Raw genomic sequence first — 17,714 nt, 5'->3', positions numbered from 1 at the left:
CGAAGCGTCATTTGTCGGATAGATGATATCATGTAGGGTTTAGTGTGAATGGGAGGGTAATGTTACGGGCTGTATGCATTAGAAAAACTTGACACCGCGCGAGTCTTCCTGGCCGAATATCTGTGCCTTGCCGCGCTTGACGAGCACGTTGAGTGCCTTGAGCAGGAGTTCTTGGTCTAGGCCATGGAATTCTGTGCCCTCGTCAGCATGTCCTCCATCAACAACGTTATCCTGAAGATGGACTTACCAGTGCCCAACGTCCCATCCCCCTCAATCAACTCATACACCGTCAACACGCTTCCCCTCTGCCCGGTAGCATCCACCCACGCCTCGACCAATCCTGCCCACTCCTCCGGTGTCCTCCAGTAAATCCATGCCAGATCCCCCTCACTCGGCTCTTTCTTCCCAGTTGACACATACTCCGCCCGTCCATCCTTCCTCAAAAAGTCAATCACACTCCTAATATCTGCCAGCGCCAACCGGCGGTTGAGTTTGCGGTTGTGGAATAATTCTGAGGTGTCAACCTCGACCACAGAACTCCCTGCTGTAACTTCGCCCAGGATCAAACTCGGTGGGTATGGGCCTGGGTTATTAGACGAGCTATTCCCTCCTGACGAAACAACAGGCAGGGTGAGGTTTGGCGAGGGCATGGCGAAGCCGCTTGTTCCCGACATAGAGAGCTTCAGGATGCGGTGATGGCGGCAATAGGAGAGGACGAGGTTGCTCCATTTTACGAGTTGGGCGTGGTGCGTGGTGAGGTTGCGTTGGCGGGTGAAAAAGGGGGGAAAGTGATATTCTGGAGGGAAGGTGAATGATGAGGGGGGGGATGAAGAGGAGGAGGGTTGGGGTTGGGGTTGGAGGTCGGACATGTTGGAGAGTAGATCAGGTACGGTTGGTTCAAGTGAAGAATGGGTTAGCTGGTGGATGTTATTGACTGGAGGTGAAGAACGTAATGCAACTGGAGATGAGATGACTGATCTAGGAATTGGAGTGAATGTGATGTGAATGAGACGGGATGAGGTCAGAGAGGGAGGCTGAATGGTGGGGGGCCAGCGCGGTACCTGGGCAGCGCGGTCATAGTGGGACCAAGACCCACTTTGGACCTTTGGCTTGAGCATATCATCAGTTTCAAGGCCAAACCATTTGAGAGATATATGGCTGCTAGAAGATCAAGAATCGAAGATATTTACCGTAAAAGCCATCCAAGAATTTTGAATACGGTTGAACCTCACAAACTGTCGAGGCCATAGTGTTTCCAGCAGATATTGACACGAAAGCCCTAGGTATTCCGCCCAGCCCATACTTGACCCGATTCTCATCCAGACACACCCAACAAACCACCCTTACCCAGCCAAATAGAGGAGACACCGAGCTAACAAAAAGGATCATCCATCCAACCCACACACAAAACATACCATACCATAACACATAACAGAACCAATCTGCGTCTAGGCCTCGAAGGCTTGGGTATCATCACGCATCTCATCGCTGCCCAACTCCTTCTCCAGCTCGTCTGCAACGAAGCTTTCGTACTCCTCCAACCCCTTCTGGATGTGCATCTTGAACTTGATGACGTCGTTAAGCATGCGCATCGTCTCGGTGTGCAGCTCCTCGCGGAGTGCGTTGGCCCGGAGCGTAAGCTGTTCGTATCTGTAACAGACCAGTTAGCAACCAGAACTTCGGAGAAGACAGAAAGAAGACGTACTCAATATTCGTCGTCATCTCCCTCTGCTCCAGCAACTGCACGCTCTCCGTCAACTGGGCCCTCATCTTCGCCAACTCCTTCTCCATCTTCTCAATCTGCGCATCGCTTGCCAGCTTCTGCGCCGTCGTCACCTCCTTGGTCCGCTCGTACTCTTCCTCAGCAGCACGAACCCGATGCTCCAGCGCTTCGACCTCATTCCGCTTGTCCTCGATGGCCTCCTTGGCCCGGTCAAGCAAGTCGTGGTCCTCCATCATGGCGTCCAGTGCCGCCTTGCGCCGTTCCGAAATCTCCTTGCGCAGCGCCAGCAGCGCGTTCTTAACGCTGCCGCGCAGGTCCAGGTTGAGGATGTGCGCTGGCTGGTAGCCTGTGGTAGCGTCGGCGACGAGGCGGTCGCCGCCCGCGTCGTCATTAACCGTTACTTGGAGCTCGTAGTTCTGGCCTTTGGCGTTAACCGCTGTTGGGGGAATGAGTGCGATTTGGTAGGCGACCGTGTTGTACCGGTCGACCATGCGCTCGAGTTCGTCGAGGCGCTCGCTGGCTTCGGCTTCCTTTTCGGTTACCTTGCGCTTGAGATCTTCTAGGCGTTGGGAGGCCAGTTCGTTCGCCTTTGCCAGCCGCTCGCGCTCGGCAGTCATGCGGTCAATATCCTGCATGCTGATGCCCTGGTCGTCGACGGCTTTTTGAAGACGGCGCTTTTCCTCTTCAGCCTCTTCGAGCTCGGTTGCGAGCTTCTCCAGTTCTTCTTGCAGGACCTGGATCCGGCCCTCGTACTTTTCTGCTCGTTGTTGCGCCAGCGTATTGTACTCTTCGAACTTGACCTTGTCCTCCTCCATGATCTTGTAGTGATTGTCAAGAACTGCCGGGTCAGGCGTGCTTTTCTGCAGATCCTCGATCTCTTTCTGCAACCGCTGATTCTCCGCCTCCAGTATTTCCAGCTCCTGAATGTAGCGGGCGTTGGCACGTTCAAAGGCACGAGCCATGGCCTGTACATGCGGCGCGAGCACCTTATCGACCTCGTCATCCGGCACGTCCTCATCCATGTTGAGCCAGTCTTGGTAGGCGGCGGTCAGGTAGTCGAAGATGATATGGTCTCCAGACACATCTACGCCAGCCTCTAAACACGCATCGTTGTACTCATTCAGTTTGTACCGCTCCAGCATCTGCGCCAGCTGCATCATCCAGTGCAGCAACCCCAAAAACGTACTCCAGTTCTGCCCACCCACGGCAGCAATCTGGCTCTTGGTGATACCCCTCTCATAGGGATACCTCATCTGCTTCAGCAATGGCGGCACCTCCTGATCAATGTTCTTGTGGAACCGGTAGCCTGGGTCAATGCGCCGATACAGCCATTGAAAGAGGTAATTAAAATCCTTCTGCGTCGGCGACTTGATGAAGTTGTCCGACAGCTTGTAGTTCATCTCCATCTCAAAGTTATTCTGTGCTAGGTACTCCAACAGCTCCTGGCCAATCCTCTGCTGATAAGCCCGATCCTTCAGCGGTCTGGGGTCACGCGGTACGCCCGCCGCCTGCGGCGCCTGCTGGAAGAAGCTCTGGTGGCCGCCCATGCCGCCGCCCAGGCCCAGGGCTCCTGGCGCAACGGACGGGCGCGCGCGGTAGACACTGACGCTAGCGCGACGGTCGGCATCAGCGGCAGACGACGACAATCCTGCTCGTAGAGCGGCGGGCGTGTTGGCGCTGTAGATGGAGGCGCGCTTGGCGGAGGCCAGGCCAATGGAGCTGGTGACGTCGCCGGACGAGGAGCTTCGCTTAAAGAGCGGTTGGCTCGGGCGCGGCATCAGCGAGGGGCGCGACCCGGAGATGGTGCGGGCGTGCGAGGGGCCGGCGGCGCCGATCGTGCTGGTTCGCTTCATGGCTGAGTTCGGGTGTGGAATTCCTGAGTTGAAGCCGAGTCCGCCTAGGGTCTGGAGATGGTTAAATCAGTTGTTTCTGATATCGCATATATCTGAGCAGGGATCGTAGTGATTGGAAAGACTGATAATCGCACGAACCTCCCTGGGTCGTCGGACACTCCACTGCCCGCTGTCCTTTGACATGGCGTCCTTGGTTGATGTCGCTCGATTGCGCCGCAGATAATCAGCAAGATCTAGCGAATCGTTGTTGATGCAATGTTTCTAGACGAGCCCAGCAAAACGGCGTGGACCACAATCAAAAAAACCAAAATTACAGAGCGCGATGTAACTAATTACGCCAGCCAACAACAGCCGTTGCTGTGGCGTTGGTAAACAAGCAGGTAAACAGCGCGGGGCGGTGTCGACGGTCAATCGATTTTCCCAAACGGATAAATGTGGGTCTTGACTCTCGCGACCCATAGCCCCAGTTGGGCGCCTAGGAAGCTTAGCAAAACACTGAGCAACACGTGACACGGCTGTCCAAATCCGTGGATTTGACCCCTGTCAGCCGCATCCAGCGAGCCAGGGTGGGTCCCTGAGAGCGTGCCTGTGGATCTGTGGCAGGGTAACGGCGGTCGGCCGCGAACCTCGGTTCTTGTCGACCGAAGCAACAGCCTCTCTTCCTTTCCCAACTTCAAGTCTGCCACCATCGCAACCTGTGTATTGTCCTCTGCCGGCTGTCGACTTCCATCACAACTTTGCTTGTAGAGCCATAGAGTAACCTCGTGAGGAATGGCTATCCGCGAGGATCTGGTCGCCTCGGCGGCGCAGTGTACGTTGTCTTGTTTTCCTTCTCCCTCTCAGGGATAAACACTGTTGATCAGCTTGCTAACCCTCTGTGCAGTCCTCAAAGACCCTAGTGTCGCTGCGTCACCGACTGAAAAGAAGATCGCATTTCTGCAGGCGAAGAACCTCACTCAAGAAGAGATTAATGCTGCGCTCGCACGCGCTGGCGTGACGCCCCCTGTCCCAGCGTTTGGTCAGCCGCCTGTCGCTCCTGGGCAGCCTTCGGCCTATTATGGCCAGTATCCCCCCTCCTACCCGCCGTATGGATGGCAGCAACCGCCGGACCAGCCTCCTAGGAGAGACTGGCGTGACTGGTTCATCATGGCTACAGTGGTTAGCGGCGTCAGCTATGGCCTGTACCAGCTTGGCAAGGTAGGTCCTCGAGCAACACTCATGTATATATGGATTCAGAGCCTAACCTCAAAACAGCGCTACATCTACCCTCTGATTGCTCCCCCGACCCCCGAGCGTTTGGAGCAAGACAAGCGTGCGATCGACGAGCAGTTCGAGAAAGCCTTCGCCCTGGTCGATCAGCTGGCCAAGGACACAGAGGAGCTCAAGGCGGCCGAACAGGCGCGCACCGAGAAGCTGGACAACCAACTCTCGACTCTCGACACCGTGATCAAGGATCTGCAGAGCAACAACAAGTGGCGGACAGATGAGACTCGCCGCCTGCGTGAAGAACTCCAGAATCTCAAGGACAATGTGATCCCGCGTGCCCTCAACAACCAGAAGGACCTGACCGACCAGCGTCTGCGCGAGGTCAACGCCGAGCTCAAGTCTCTCAAGACCTTGCTCACTCAGCGCATGCAGACCCCTGCCGCTGCCGCCGCGGTCCCGACTGCCACTGCCATCCCTCGTCCTCCTTCTGTCGCCTCGTCTTTGGTTAACGGTGCTACTTCCTCCGCTACTACTCCCGCCGCCGCCGCCGCCGCCGCCTCCGTTGAGACCGCTCCCGCTATGGAGAGCAAGGAGGCTTCTGCTGCGGCTGACCCGCTCCTCACCAATCGCTTCTCGCCCTTCAGCTCTGGTCTCCCCCCTCGTGCCTCGATACCTGCTTGGCAGCTGGCTGCTTCCAATAAGAGTAGTAGCACTGCCGGCAGCAGCACCACGGCTAACAGGTTGTCGGGCGGGTCATCGTCGTGGTCGAACCCGAACAACGGTGAGAAGGGCCCCTCGTCTACGAGCAGCAAGGCTGAGAGTCAGACTGCGCACGAGAGCGGTTCGGAGAGCAGTGGTAGCAGCAGCAACTAATTGAGGATCTGGCATTTCGGACTGTGGGAGTTGAGAGTTAAGAGAGCTGACAATAACATGCATGGACATGTGTTAGGAGTTCATGAAAAGAACAGGGTTGGTTGCATGCACGATTGATATGGAATTGCAAATGGATGTGTATGGTATTTTTAGGAAGGATGGGTGTTTGTGTGCTGTACAGTACTTTCAGGAGGTTGTGTGACCTGCCTCTTTCCTCTTTGCTTTGCAGTTGACCTACACCCGTAGTATATGGTACCTTAGGGACACGAGGGCTTGGCTTGACTACAGTTGGCTGGTGCAGGTCCAGAGATAACAATGTGCTTAATAACATAGTATCATGGATGTGTTCATTGTTCTAAAGAATTAACTGGCAGATTGCATGGCCTGATATCAGCTGGTGGCTCTGGATGATTGGTTGCTTTATTGCTGACAACCCCGTGATTGTCTTGCAGACTGCAGACACCGCAGAGAAATCTCCCTCCACGGCGGTGACTCAGCTATGGATGCGGCAGGCAATTGGAGTTAACCCCCAGGCTATCACTCATAGTATAGGCGGCCACTCTGTTACCCAGCTTCCGGTCAGTTCCTTGGTCAACTTCACGATCCCAAAGCTGTTGTTGATTGAGCTCTTCCCAAGGGCACCACTACCTAGACCATCACCTCTTGATCAAAGGTTCATCGCAACCTTTGCACACGCTTGAAGAGCAGGCACTGGGCTACGAAAACCCACAATACGGCTCGACTCTCCTGTTCTTGCTGAGAAGATGAACTCTAGATGATGGGAAATAAGATGATTATCACATAATCTGCGAGTTCAAACAGTGGCCTAAGTCGCACAATGTGCCAACGCGATCACATAGATTAGGGAATAAACTTTAATTTCTGGCCAACTGAGATAGATCTGAGAATCCAAACACCGAAATTAAGCCTCTGAAGGCAATCTGCCTCTCCTCCACTCACGACTATATCAGGTCCTAATCTGCATCCCTCGAATACATACGACCATACCCAGTGGAAAATTCGGGATCCCGTCCGCTCTCCCATAGACAAGCCACTGAGGGCGGGGTTAGTACTCAGGTCGGTGATGACTGGGGAATCCCCCGTGTTGTATGTTTTGCATTTGTCCTTACTTTTGCTTTTCAATTGCTTTTTTAGTTCTACCCTCAATTTCACTAATCAATTTCAACAGTGAGCAAGTTTTATGCAGTGATATCACCAACCCGTCGCCATCTCAAGCATTACCGTCTTCGAACATGGTTATTGCTTAAGTCAAGCCACATACCCAGCCCCAATAACTGTGGCTAGTAAATCTCCCTAACCCAAAAGATGGAAAGCTTGCGAGTGCTCGTGTGCTCATTGGCCAGACCCGGGGCTTGGCAAGCAAGACACTACACCCATACCCTCGGCTCACCCACCCGTGTCCACTTTTGTGCATGCGCATTCGCAACTTTGTGATGAATTGGGGATTGGCGGATTTGACGGCTTCGCGTCGAGTGTCAACGTGCTCATCCGAGTCTGTAGCCGGCCTAGGGCGGAGTGGATCGATGAAGGTCAAGTCTTTGATGGCTTTGGGCTGAAAGAATGGCAGGACTGATAGCTAGCTAGGCATGGGAATAAGCAAAGTATAAAAAGGGCGGGAGGAAAGATTGTTGTTCTGTTCGGCAGTTCTTTTTCTTCTAATGGACAGACACATGTGATCTTGATACTACTCGACGTCTTTAGTCTAAAACTCATCATCCACAGGATCTCTACTTCCACCCAGTCTTTTTCTTCAATCCCGTTCTGACGCCCAAACAAATGGCAACAACCGAAAAGCCCATCACCGTCACCGAGACTGCATCGCCAGTCCCTGGCCCTTCATCAGGGACCGGCAAATCCAAGCCAAAAAGCGGTTCTGGCAGCTCCAACTCTGTGCTCCTCACCCTCCTCCCACAAGCTCCCCTCCTCCTTTGGGTGGCAATCCTTCACTGCCTTCGCCTCTCCCCACCCTCAAAATACCTCGACCTCCGAACAGAGCTGGCCCTCGCCGTCATCCGCTCCTTCATCAGCCCTGCCAAACCCCAATCCGTGAGCACGACCCAGAAACTGGCCTCTCGCGCCCCGGCGCCGAGGGGACACATCTGGGTTGCTACCTATGCCTGCCCGGTTCCGCCGGAGGCGGAGGAACTGAAGGAGGCGATTAAGAGGGGCATCGATGGGCTATGGGACCCCAAAATTCCCAGGGCGGGTTATGACATTCCTGAGCCGGTAGCCGTTGAGGCGGAGTGGACGGGGTACAGGGTCAATGCTGCCCGAGGAGAAAAGCTACCCAAAGAGCTGGGGGAGAAGGGGTTGTACGAGGCGATGATGAAGGATGTGAAGAGTCCGGTTACGGTGCTCTACTTTCATGGAGGAGCGTACTGCATGCTGGATCCGGCGACACATCGGCCTACGACGAAGACACTAGCTAAGTTGACGGGGGGCAGGGTCTACTCGGTGAGATACAGGCTTGCGCCACAGAGTGCGTTTCCTGCAGCGCTGATGGATGCGTTGGTGTCGTATTTGGCGTTGTTGTATCCGCCCGAGGGGGCGTTTCATGAGCAGGTGAAGGCAGAGAATATCGTGTTTGCTGGCGACAGGTGAGTTTGCAAGTGAGATGTGAGGCTAGATTAAAATTAACAGTGTTCAGCGCTGGCGGTAACCTCTCCATGGTTCTTCTCCAACTTATCCTCTACCTGAACCGCATCGGCCACAAGATACAATGGCACGGCGAAGCCCGCGATATCCCCCTCCCCGCCGGCGTAGCCGTCAGCTCGCCCTGGATGGACCTGACCCGTAAGTTCTTCCTCTCGTATATCTCACATCTCTATCTGAAGTTAAACAAAGGTTAACATCCCCAGACTCCCTCCCCTCCTGCACCGCCAATGCCGCCTATGATTACCTCCCCACGCCTGCCCAACAAGCCGTCACCAATGCGCGCCGCCCTCCCTGCGCCATTTGGCCAACCAATCCTCCCCGTAAGCACGTCTACACGCCTGACGCCCTAATCACCCACCCCCTCCGTCTCCCCCGTCCTCGCCACATCCTGGGCCGGCGCACCCCCCGTCTATATCTGCGCCGGCTGGGAACTGCTCACCGACGAGGACCGGTACACTGCCCAAAAGCTTTGGCGCGATGGGGTTGAGACGGTGGTGTTTGAGGAGTATGAGGGGATGCCGCACTGTTTTGCGCTGATATTTCCCTATCTAAAGGAAGGAAAGAGATGTTTGGAGAAATGGGCAGGGTTCATCAAGGCTGTGGGGGAACAAGGGGGGAATGGGGTCGGGACGAGGTTTGTGAGGGTTAAGGCTAAGAGCTTGCAGGAAGAGGTGCTAAAGCCGGAGGAGGTGAATCCTTTTGAGGAGGAGGAGGTTAGGGAACGGGTGTGGAGGACTGTAAGGGAGGCGGGATTTGTTGGGGCGAAGCTGTGAGGGGCGAGGGGGGCATTGAGTGAGATGGTGAGGATGAAAAAGGGTTGGCTTGGTTAACCTACCATATGAGCGTTTTCTGAGTCCATATTTCTATATTCCTGTGGTAGACTCATGTTTAAGTGTATATAGACTTATCCATTCTACTGGCGTAGTAGTAATCTCACACTTCGTCTGGATTGTTCATCTCCATCTTTACCCATGAGTCTCTGCCAAGCTCACATCCCGAAGTGGACCCGCCAAAATTTCATCACGAACCTCAACTTCACTTCACTCACCCGCTCACTCTTACTGTACTCGCCCCTATTTCCCCCTTGACCCCCAACATGTCATTCTTTTAATACTGAGTGTACATATGTTCTTCTGAAAGTAACAAAAAATAACAAGAAAATGGAAAAACATCGCGCGGCCATCTCCGCCCTGTCAACCGCCGCCCGCGGCTTCTACGCCGCCGGCATCCCTTACCGCATCCACCACGGCTCGACCAACAGCACGCGCCCACGGCCACACAACTCCCCCGTCCTCGACATCTCCGCCCTGCGCAACGTCATCTCCATCGACCGCGACAAGCGTATCGCCCTGGTCGAACCCAATGTGCCCATGGACCGCCTGGTAGAAGCCACCCTCCCCCATGGCCTGGTCCCGCCCGTGGTAATGGAATTCCCCGGCATCACCGCCGGAGGCGGGTTCGCGGGCACAGCCGGAGAAAGCAGCAGTTTCAGAGAAGGCTTTTTTGACGAGACGGTCTTGGGAGCCGAGATGCTCCTCGCCGACGGCGAAGTCATTCAAACTAGCCGCGACGACCCCAAAACGGGGGACCTCTTCCGCGGTGCGGCCGGCGCGGTCGGCACCCTCGGCGTAACCACCCTCCTGAAACTCCGCCTCATGGAAGCAAAGAAGTTCGTCCACGTCAGATATCACCGCACGCACTCCATCGAAGAAAGCGTCTCCCTCATCCGGGAGCAAATGCGTCAGCCGGAAAACGACTACATAGACGGCATTCAATTTTCCCCTACCCACGGAGCAATCATCACCGGTACATTAACGAACGAACCCCCCTCCCCTTGTTCTGCCCCTCTCCAAACCTTTTCTGCCCCCTCCGACCCCTGGTTCTACCTCCACGCCTTCCACCTCACCTCCAAACTATCCTCCCCCTCCCTCCCAGTCAGCAACACCGTCCCCCTAGCCGAGTACCTCTTCCGCTACGACCGGGGCGGCTTCTGGGTTGGCCGAGCGGCCTTCCAATACTTCCGCTTTGTGCCCTTCACCCGCTGGACGAGGCAATTCCTAGATGACTTCCTGCATACCCGCATGTTGTACCGAGCCCTCCACGCATCAGGGGAAAGCGCACGTTTTATTGTGCAGGATGTCGCCATGCCGTTTGAAACAACCCCACAATTCGTGGAATACACTGGTCGTGAGCTAGGAATCTGGCCGCTATGGCTTTGCCCCCTAAAACGGCCTACGCTGCCGACGTTCCATCCGTTTACGACCGTCCCGAAGGGCGTGGAGGTGCAAGAGCCAGGACACATGCTGAATGTCGGAGTCTGGGGCTGGGGGCCGGCTGAACCGAGGGAGTTTGTGCGGGTGAACCGGGAGCTGGAAGCGAAGGTGCGGGAGCTGGGCGGGATGAAGTGGTTGTATGCGCACACGTATTATGATGAAGACGAGTTCTGGAAGATGTACGGGGGCCGAGAGTGGTACGATGCCCTGCGGAAGAAGTACAAGGCCGCGAACCTGCCGAGCGTGTGGGATAAGGTGCATGTTGACCAAGAGGTAGCCGTGAAGAAGAAACAGCAGCATTGGATGACCAGGGTGTGGCCGCTGGGCGGCTTCTACGGCATCCGGAAGAGCATCGAGTCGAGAGATTACCTGCTACATCGGAACGCCCAGTGGAAGTGGACGGGCGAGTGAGGATGAATACCCGAGACAGAGACACTCATCTCGCTAGCCATCTGCCAGAATCTGTTTGGTTTTGGGTACGCAACCTTTTGATTACAATAGCTGACACAGCTAGACTGTACACCGATCACATTGTACACTGATAGACTGTACACACATATCAAGAGAATCTGTACACCGATAGACCGCATACACCAATATTCACACTCTTTACACCAGACATCTGTTCAAATACAAACACCGTACATGTCCAACCTACAATCTATGAACCATATATGACTCCTCCTGATATGCGAATAGAAAACGCCCTGAGAAAACCAGCAACTCAACTGCGTTCAAATGTCAACACCCTTTTCGGCCCGCATCTCAGATCCGAACAAGCTCGTACTTCCGCTCTTAGATCTGCACAGACCTGAGCGGCTCAACAACATACCTCATGAACGCCTCCTGGAGCTGAACGCCGATGTCAGAGTCGTTCGACTGGTCATCAAGCTCCTCGACACTAAACCCATTGGGGCCATGAGCCCAGATACAGCGCAATACAGCGTGGAAGTAGAGGTCTCCTGCGACGTGGCGCAGCGCCTGCAAGGGATTAGGACGGCCAGCAGCACGGAATGGGGCGCCTTCGCGGATGTCCAGCAGCCAGTCTCGGACACCCTTAGATTCATCCAAAGTGACATTCGGCAGCAGTTTCTCCTTGCCCATCCCGATGTTCGCAATGAATTTTTTACCCTTCTTGCTGGTGTCGTCACTTTGATCGCTATCGCGGGGGGCATCGTGAAGCCACATCAAGTTCTGAAGACGCTCCCAGTGTGCAATCTCGAGCATCACTAGGCCAAGGCTGTACATGTCGTATGTCTTGCGCGAGTTGCGGTCGGTTGGCTTCTCGCGCTGAATGGCAGGCCATCGATATAGGTCCCAGACTGCGTCGACTTCGCGGTTGGTCGTATTGCCGACATCAGGACGAGAATATTCGAAACCTGACAGAAGAGGCTTCTCGGCATTGTAGTTGCCGTTCTTGTCAAAGTGGAAGACGACATTGTCACTGTAAATGCCCTTGTGCAGCCAGTTGACGGCATGCAGGTTCATGACGGTTGTGCAAAGCGCTGTAGCCATGGCGACGCGCTTGGAGAGACTGGGTTTGTGCTTGTCGTTGCCTAGGATGTGGTAGAGCGAGACAACACGAGTGTCCATGCTACTACCCTCTGGCATCTTGTAAATCCAACCATAACGGTCGCATTCATTCACCTCTCTATCGTCGAAGAAGCCCAAACACTCAGGCACGTGCATCGTGGACGGCTTCTGCATTTTGAGCATCTCGGAGAGGAGACCGGTGCGGACGAACACCTCTTTGTCCTGAGGAGAGTTGGGACGCAAGTCACCAATCGGCTTCCACTCGACCCAAACAGGCAGTTCATCGTTGCCAACAGTCAGAACGCCACGAGGGCGATCAAGGCCGGCAGGATAAACCATTTCAGGCTCATTCCATGAGAAGTTATCAAATACCTCCTGGGCGGTGAGCTTCTGCAATTTCAGGCCGGACTCCTTCAAACGCTCGTCAAGATCGATCTTCCCATCATTCTTGAGTTCAAGAATGACATTTTCTGCAATACGACCCATCCGTTTGAGCTGAAAGAGGTCTCGGAGTGCAAAATCTGTGGCACCATGGCGGGGGCGGCTGGGGCCCTCGAAGGGGAAATTATTGATGCGGTTGGAGACCGCCTCAATACTGACCTTAATGTCGTCGACGCTATTTCGAGTCATGATTAACTCGCGGTAGGTCATTGCCGTGATCTCATCGATGTGACGTTCGCGATGGCCCCTCATGAGCTCGTGCAGACGTTCGGTGAGTGTGTGCAGGTCCTTGAGAAGAGCATCGAAGGCATCCTTGTCAGAAACGATCCAGCGAATACGGCCAGGATGGGTCACAATTTCCTTGAGGTTATGGCCTGTCTTTTGGAAGAACTCGCGGAGATGATTTGTGCCCCGGAGATGCTTCCGCTGCTGCTTCTTTTCCTCGTATTGAGCAGCGAGGCTGGGAGTACGCTTAAAGGTGGGCCTAATGGGCAGGTTGGTGTTGCCTGAGCCCTCACCGTGGTTACCATTCCTCATGGAAACAGACGGCTTGGAAGAATCCTCATCAGAGTAACGGGCATTCAAGTCGCGGAACTCGGTCATTATGGACTGAATCCGCGCCAAGATGGCCACAAGCTCAATTGTTTCGGTACCCAAAGTCAGGGCAAGGTTGGAGCCCTCGGGCACGTCGACGAGTCCTGCTGCTTTGCCAAAGGCCAGAATACGATGGTACTCGATAATAAGCTCCACGCGCTTGCTCTCCAGCTCCTTGGGCATTTCAAGCATGGAGGTACAGAATTTGAAAACAAGAGCCAGAGTCAGATTGTGAGACGACTTCAAGTATTTTTGACTTTTAGCGACTTACTCTTGACAACGCCGTCAAAGACGTCGAAAGTCAGCGATGCGATGGCGCCAGCGACTTCCATGGCGACAACTTTGCTAGGGGTGGCTCCGGTAGGAACGCTGCTAGTACGGAACAGAACAGCCAGCAGTCTTGTCAACCCGATGACTGCGTGCAGCAAGTCGTTAGTGCCTGCGCGGGCGAGGGCCACAGCTGGGGGGTTCTACGTACTTACTGCCTGTAGGGGGAGGCGCAGTACCTTAACAAGTTGGCGATGAGGAGACTGGTCGAGCTGCCGGGTTGCGTCGAAACGGTTCGAGCGACTTTAGCTGTCGTTTGGATGTTGGAAAAAAGAAGAGGATTGTGCTTAGAGCAATGCAAGAAAAAGGTAACAGTCGGAGCGTAAGTAGTGGCCGTGAGTTCGAGAGATGATTGCGAGAAAGGAAAATACAGAATGAAAAGGCGTGGTTTGCGGTTTGGGGTTTGACCAGAGTTATAGGAAAAGAAGAAAGGTTTGGTATTTTGGGTCACGAAGTTTGCAAATCTTTTGTGTATGCAGAAAGAAAAGGAAGCAAAGGGAAGGAGGGAAGGAAGGCAGGTGCGGTTCTGGGTGTTGTGCTTCGTGAGAGCCCCAACCCTCCCCAGGAGAGTGGTCTCGATATCGAAGGAAGGGGCAGCCCACCTGCGTCTAGCCTCTGCCTCGTCGCTACGCAGAACGTTTCTTTCTAGCCCTGCTCTTTTGTCTGCGGACGCGATTCTTTCTTCATCCGTTTTCCTCTTTACCCTCCCCTCGCCTTCTTACTCTTCCCTTTATTCCCTCCTTTTCTTGCTGCCATCCTACAACGCAATCAAGTTAAACGCTTAGCACCGCCTTTCCTCTCAACACCTTACTCCCGCCTTGCAAAGGCCTTTGGTATTATTTCGACAGCAGACAGCAACACCATTTGCTCTTACTTTTGTCCTTCGTCATATCTACGACCTTATCTCTTTGCTCTCTTTGGTAACTTTCGTCGGACCTCAACTCCCAACTCCCAAGCGGCCACAATTTGTCGTCATTGGTCTCCTCTCGCTTGTATATCGTGGTCAATAAACACCGAATAAGATGGCTTCTCAGTGGACCAAGAACGAGCCGGCAGTTGACTTGCCCGCTGCGTCTCATCCAAACCCACAGATCACCGAGTTCGGCCAGGTCAAGCCAGCAGCGGGCGCTGGGTCGGCACTGCCCTCTGCGGTGTCTCAAGTTGGCCTGCTCCCGGGGCCGTCTTTCGACCTTCACTCCGACCAAAGGGCTTTCTACAATCTTGGCTCCTTTGTTCCTCGCCCGCCCGAGCTCAGTCCCACGTCACCACTTTCCCATGCTTCGAGCTCTACCCCCAGCATCGTTTTGGATGGCGGCTGGCACTTGGTGGCTCCCTGGAAGCCAAAGTACGTCCTCTGCATCGACGGCGGTGGCATCCAGGCCATCTCCTCCTTGATTGTCCTCCGGGAGATCATGCGCGAGGTCGAAATCCTTGAGACCCTTCCTGGAGCCGATCGCCAGATCCAGCGCCGACACGGTGTGTATCTCGCGTGAGGATATTCCAGACGATGTCTACAAAGAGGGCCAATACCTCCCCTCTCATTACTTTGACTACATCTCCGGCACCAGCTTCGGTGGAATCCTTGCTATTCTTCTTGGCATGTTAGGCCAAACGGTCGATCAGGTTATCGGCGAACTCGAGCACCATCACATCGATCTCCCGGTCCTGCCTGACGATGACGGTCCGCTCCTTAGCCTTCCAAAGCCACATCGTCATGCGTGGCCTTATGGCCGCGCAAGCGCCCTCTTCGACATGTTTTCCCGCTACAGCATCACCCGAAGTGCCCGCGCCTTCACCATTTCATCCACTACCAGCGTTAGAGGCGGCTCTGCTCCCTCAACCGAAGTGTCGGCCACCGCAAGCGAATTTCAAGCCGATCTTTTCAAGTGCCAGGTTATAGCCTGGGCCTGGGCTGCTGAAGTCGAGGGGAAGAAGGAACAGGATCCCTTCCCCTTTTGCACCTTTAGGTATGAAACACCCGACCAAAACGGCCGCATGACCTCTATTCCTGAAGTCGCGAAAGCTGTCACGACACCCCGCAACTGCAAGCCCTTCATCATTCGCGAAGCCAAGTACGTTGATGGCAGCCGTTTGATTCGTGATCCCAGTCTGGAGACCATGAGAATGCTCTCATCCATGTTCGAGAGTGAAAACGGTACTCCTTCCATTGGGCTGCTCTTGAGTCTCGGGACCAAAGAGCCTGAACACCCTTGGTGGTACGAGAAGCTCCGCAAGCATCTGCCGGGGATTGCATCCAAATCTCCTGCAGATATTAGCAGGGCGATGGCTTTCGAACAGGGCCGATCTTATCACTACTACATTCGCTTCGAAGTTCCTTACATCAAGCTTACCCGTCGCCATAAGAAGGACGCTCCGGCACTCATCTCTGAAATCGAGTCAGCCACTATGGCATGGCTTGATTCTGACCCTGCTCATCGCGCGAACGTCCGCACTTGCGCCCGCTTCCTGGTTGAGACCCGCCGACAGCGTTCCCAGACTGAAAACTGGGAACGCTATGCTCTCGGCGTGCGCTACGTCTGTGAAGAACATGTCTGCAAATATGGACCAGACAGAAACCGCAGCCGTCTGTTTGATACGCGCCAACAATTCTTTAAACATCTAGACCAGCGACATCAATTGACTAGCCGCGCGGCCTTACATGGAGAGCATGCCGCTGACTACATCAGGGGCGAGTTGGATAACGGGCGCAGATTTGGCTGCTCGTGAATAACGCGACAAGATCCGTGTGACTGCACTATCCCTTCTTGTTTGCTTTTTTTTTTTTGCTTTACCGTCCACAGTCTCCTCTCTGCCCATCATATAGGTCAGTTTCTTAGGCTTCTTAAAAGTTACGGAGATATTTTTCTTCCCCCTCGTCATTTTGTCCTTGAATACGCCGGCACAACATGTCCTAGGGCATTGATATCTATAAGTCTGGCACAAAATGTTGCCTGTAGTTTTTGTCAGGCGACGCTTCAAAGACGTTTGCACTGCATCGCAATTGTCTGCATCAAGTCACGGAAAAAGCGGATGGATTGAGGGCAGTTGCTCCCTTTGGTGCGCAGTTTTCGGTCATTGATCTATCTATATGGCTTTACATGTGGCTGGAGGAGTGTATGACAGTCAAGGTACTGTCAGGTATGGGCTACCAAGCTAGCTTCTTTAAAACTTTAGCAGATTCCGGTACAGAAGTTTACGTCTTTAAGAGGTAGCTTAGCTGAGATATTTGGGCAGAGTTGTCCGCTCACCAGGATGAGAATTAAGGATCATTGTTCGTTGAGTTACATATCATTCTGGTTCTTTAGTGAAACTAAACGGCTTTCGAGTGAGTGATCTCTTTCGTCTGCAACTGATACATGTAGTTTTGTCATGCGAATAGACAATATAACAAGCCGATCAGAGAGGGGGATCTGGGTCTTTAGTGTGGGTTTGTTTACTTATTTCCTGTTTGGGAACGGTGGGGACGGTAGCCGCTGGATGATGGAGACTGGACACATACCAAGCCGACCTCTGACGGGCTAACTCGTAACATAACACGGTGCAGATGTTGCATGGGAGCAACTAACCATCCTGGTTCGATCTAGGACAGCCATTCTGTTAGCAGTCATCAGATTACTTACTATTTTCCTACCTACTCCCTAAGCGAAGAAAGAACACCAACCACCAAGTACCGAGGTGCTTCCTCGAGCATGCCGTCCTTGACTAATGGCCCATCCACTTGTTATTCATCATTGCTGCGGCAAGTTATCCATCTCATACTGCGACTGAGCTGATGTCTGTCGTCGAATGCCTGTCCGTATAGCCTCGACGACCTTGTTCGCTCTTTGGTGCAGCGTTTCCACACTCGAGTCTGGATCCACATCCGATGTTTGGGCGTGTTATACAGTAGTTCAGCATGGCCATTTTCTGCACCCGAAGCCTGCGCTGTGTTTACCACTTTCTACTTTTCACAATGACTTCCTTTACAGAGTTGCAGTCTTCGTATCGAGGAACCCACACACGGTGTGCATTGGCCCCCTGCACAATCCCCATATCCTCAGTAGGCTTTCATCACAGTCAGTGAACCTGAAACAAGTATATCAAGTTTTGCCCACACTCGCTTTAGTGCTGAGCGAACCTTCAAGTACATCCAAATATTTGGATCATTCCTGCTCTCAAACTCTTAGAAAGCGATGGATAACTGATTGCATGAGGTGGAAGTCGGAATTTGGCCCC

General features: G+C 53.9%; 7 protein-coding genes across 7 annotated transcripts; 4 read left to right on the top strand and 3 right to left on the bottom strand.

Annotated features, from left to right (window-relative positions):
• Positions 1–78: 78 nt before the first annotated feature.
• On the bottom strand, positions 79–869 carry CTHT_0043710 (putative ESCRT-II complex protein; the record flags this gene model as incomplete). The annotated part of the gene is made up of 2 exons (XM_006694702.1): positions 79–191; positions 248–869. 2 exons carry the CDS (start codon positions 867–869, stop codon positions 79–81), a joined length of 735 nt encoding a protein of 244 aa, XP_006694765.1.
• Positions 870–1,448: 579 nt separating this feature from the next.
• CTHT_0043700 (uncharacterized protein) lies at positions 1,449–3,759 on the bottom strand (the record flags this gene model as incomplete). Its single annotated transcript, XM_006694701.1, has 3 exons — positions 1,449–1,650; positions 1,706–3,627; positions 3,715–3,759. 3 exons carry the CDS (start codon positions 3,757–3,759, stop codon positions 1,449–1,451), a joined length of 2,169 nt encoding a protein of 722 aa, XP_006694764.1.
• Positions 3,760–4,347: 588 nt separating this feature from the next.
• Positions 4,348–5,655, top strand: CTHT_0043690 (putative peroxisomal membrane anchor protein; the record flags this gene model as incomplete). The annotated part of the gene is made up of 3 exons (XM_006694700.1): positions 4,348–4,387; positions 4,460–4,773; positions 4,831–5,655. 3 exons carry the CDS (start codon positions 4,348–4,350, stop codon positions 5,653–5,655), a joined length of 1,179 nt encoding a protein of 392 aa, XP_006694763.1.
• Positions 5,656–7,452: 1,797 nt separating this feature from the next.
• CTHT_0043680 (uncharacterized protein) lies at positions 7,453–8,818 on the top strand (the record flags this gene model as incomplete). The annotated part of the gene is made up of 3 exons (XM_006694699.1): positions 7,453–8,273; positions 8,324–8,469; positions 8,535–8,818. The coding sequence occupies 3 exons, from the start codon at positions 7,453–7,455 to the stop codon at positions 8,816–8,818; spliced, it is 1,251 nt and encodes a 416-aa protein (XP_006694762.1).
• Positions 8,819–9,491: 673 nt separating this feature from the next.
• On the top strand, positions 9,492–11,015 carry CTHT_0043670 (putative FAD binding protein; the record flags this gene model as incomplete). Its single annotated transcript, XM_006694698.1, has 1 exon — positions 9,492–11,015. One exon carries the CDS (start codon positions 9,492–9,494, stop codon positions 11,013–11,015), a length of 1,524 nt encoding a protein of 507 aa, XP_006694761.1.
• A 384-nt stretch (positions 11,016–11,399) lies between these two features.
• Positions 11,400–13,355, bottom strand: CTHT_0043660 (uncharacterized protein; the record flags this gene model as incomplete). Its single annotated transcript, XM_006694697.1, has 1 exon — positions 11,400–13,355. One exon carries the CDS (start codon positions 13,353–13,355, stop codon positions 11,400–11,402), a length of 1,956 nt encoding a protein of 651 aa, XP_006694760.1.
• Positions 13,356–14,521: 1,166 nt separating this feature from the next.
• CTHT_0043650 (uncharacterized protein) lies at positions 14,522–16,226 on the top strand (the record flags this gene model as incomplete). Its single annotated transcript, XM_006694696.1, has 2 exons — positions 14,522–14,975; positions 15,106–16,226. The coding sequence occupies 2 exons, from the start codon at positions 14,522–14,524 to the stop codon at positions 16,224–16,226; spliced, it is 1,575 nt and encodes a 524-aa protein (XP_006694759.1).
• Positions 16,227–17,714: the final 1,488 nt, after the last annotated feature.

The sequence above is a fragment of the Thermochaetoides thermophila genome (assembly GCF_000221225.1).
Source record: "Thermochaetoides thermophila DSM 1495 unplaced genomic scaffold scf7180000011818, whole genome shotgun sequence".
Lineage (NCBI taxonomy): Eukaryota > Fungi > Ascomycota > Sordariomycetes > Sordariales > Chaetomiaceae > Thermochaetoides > Thermochaetoides thermophila.
The sequence above is the reverse complement of the archived record's forward strand: the minus strand, read 5'-3'. Positions and strand labels throughout refer to the sequence as shown.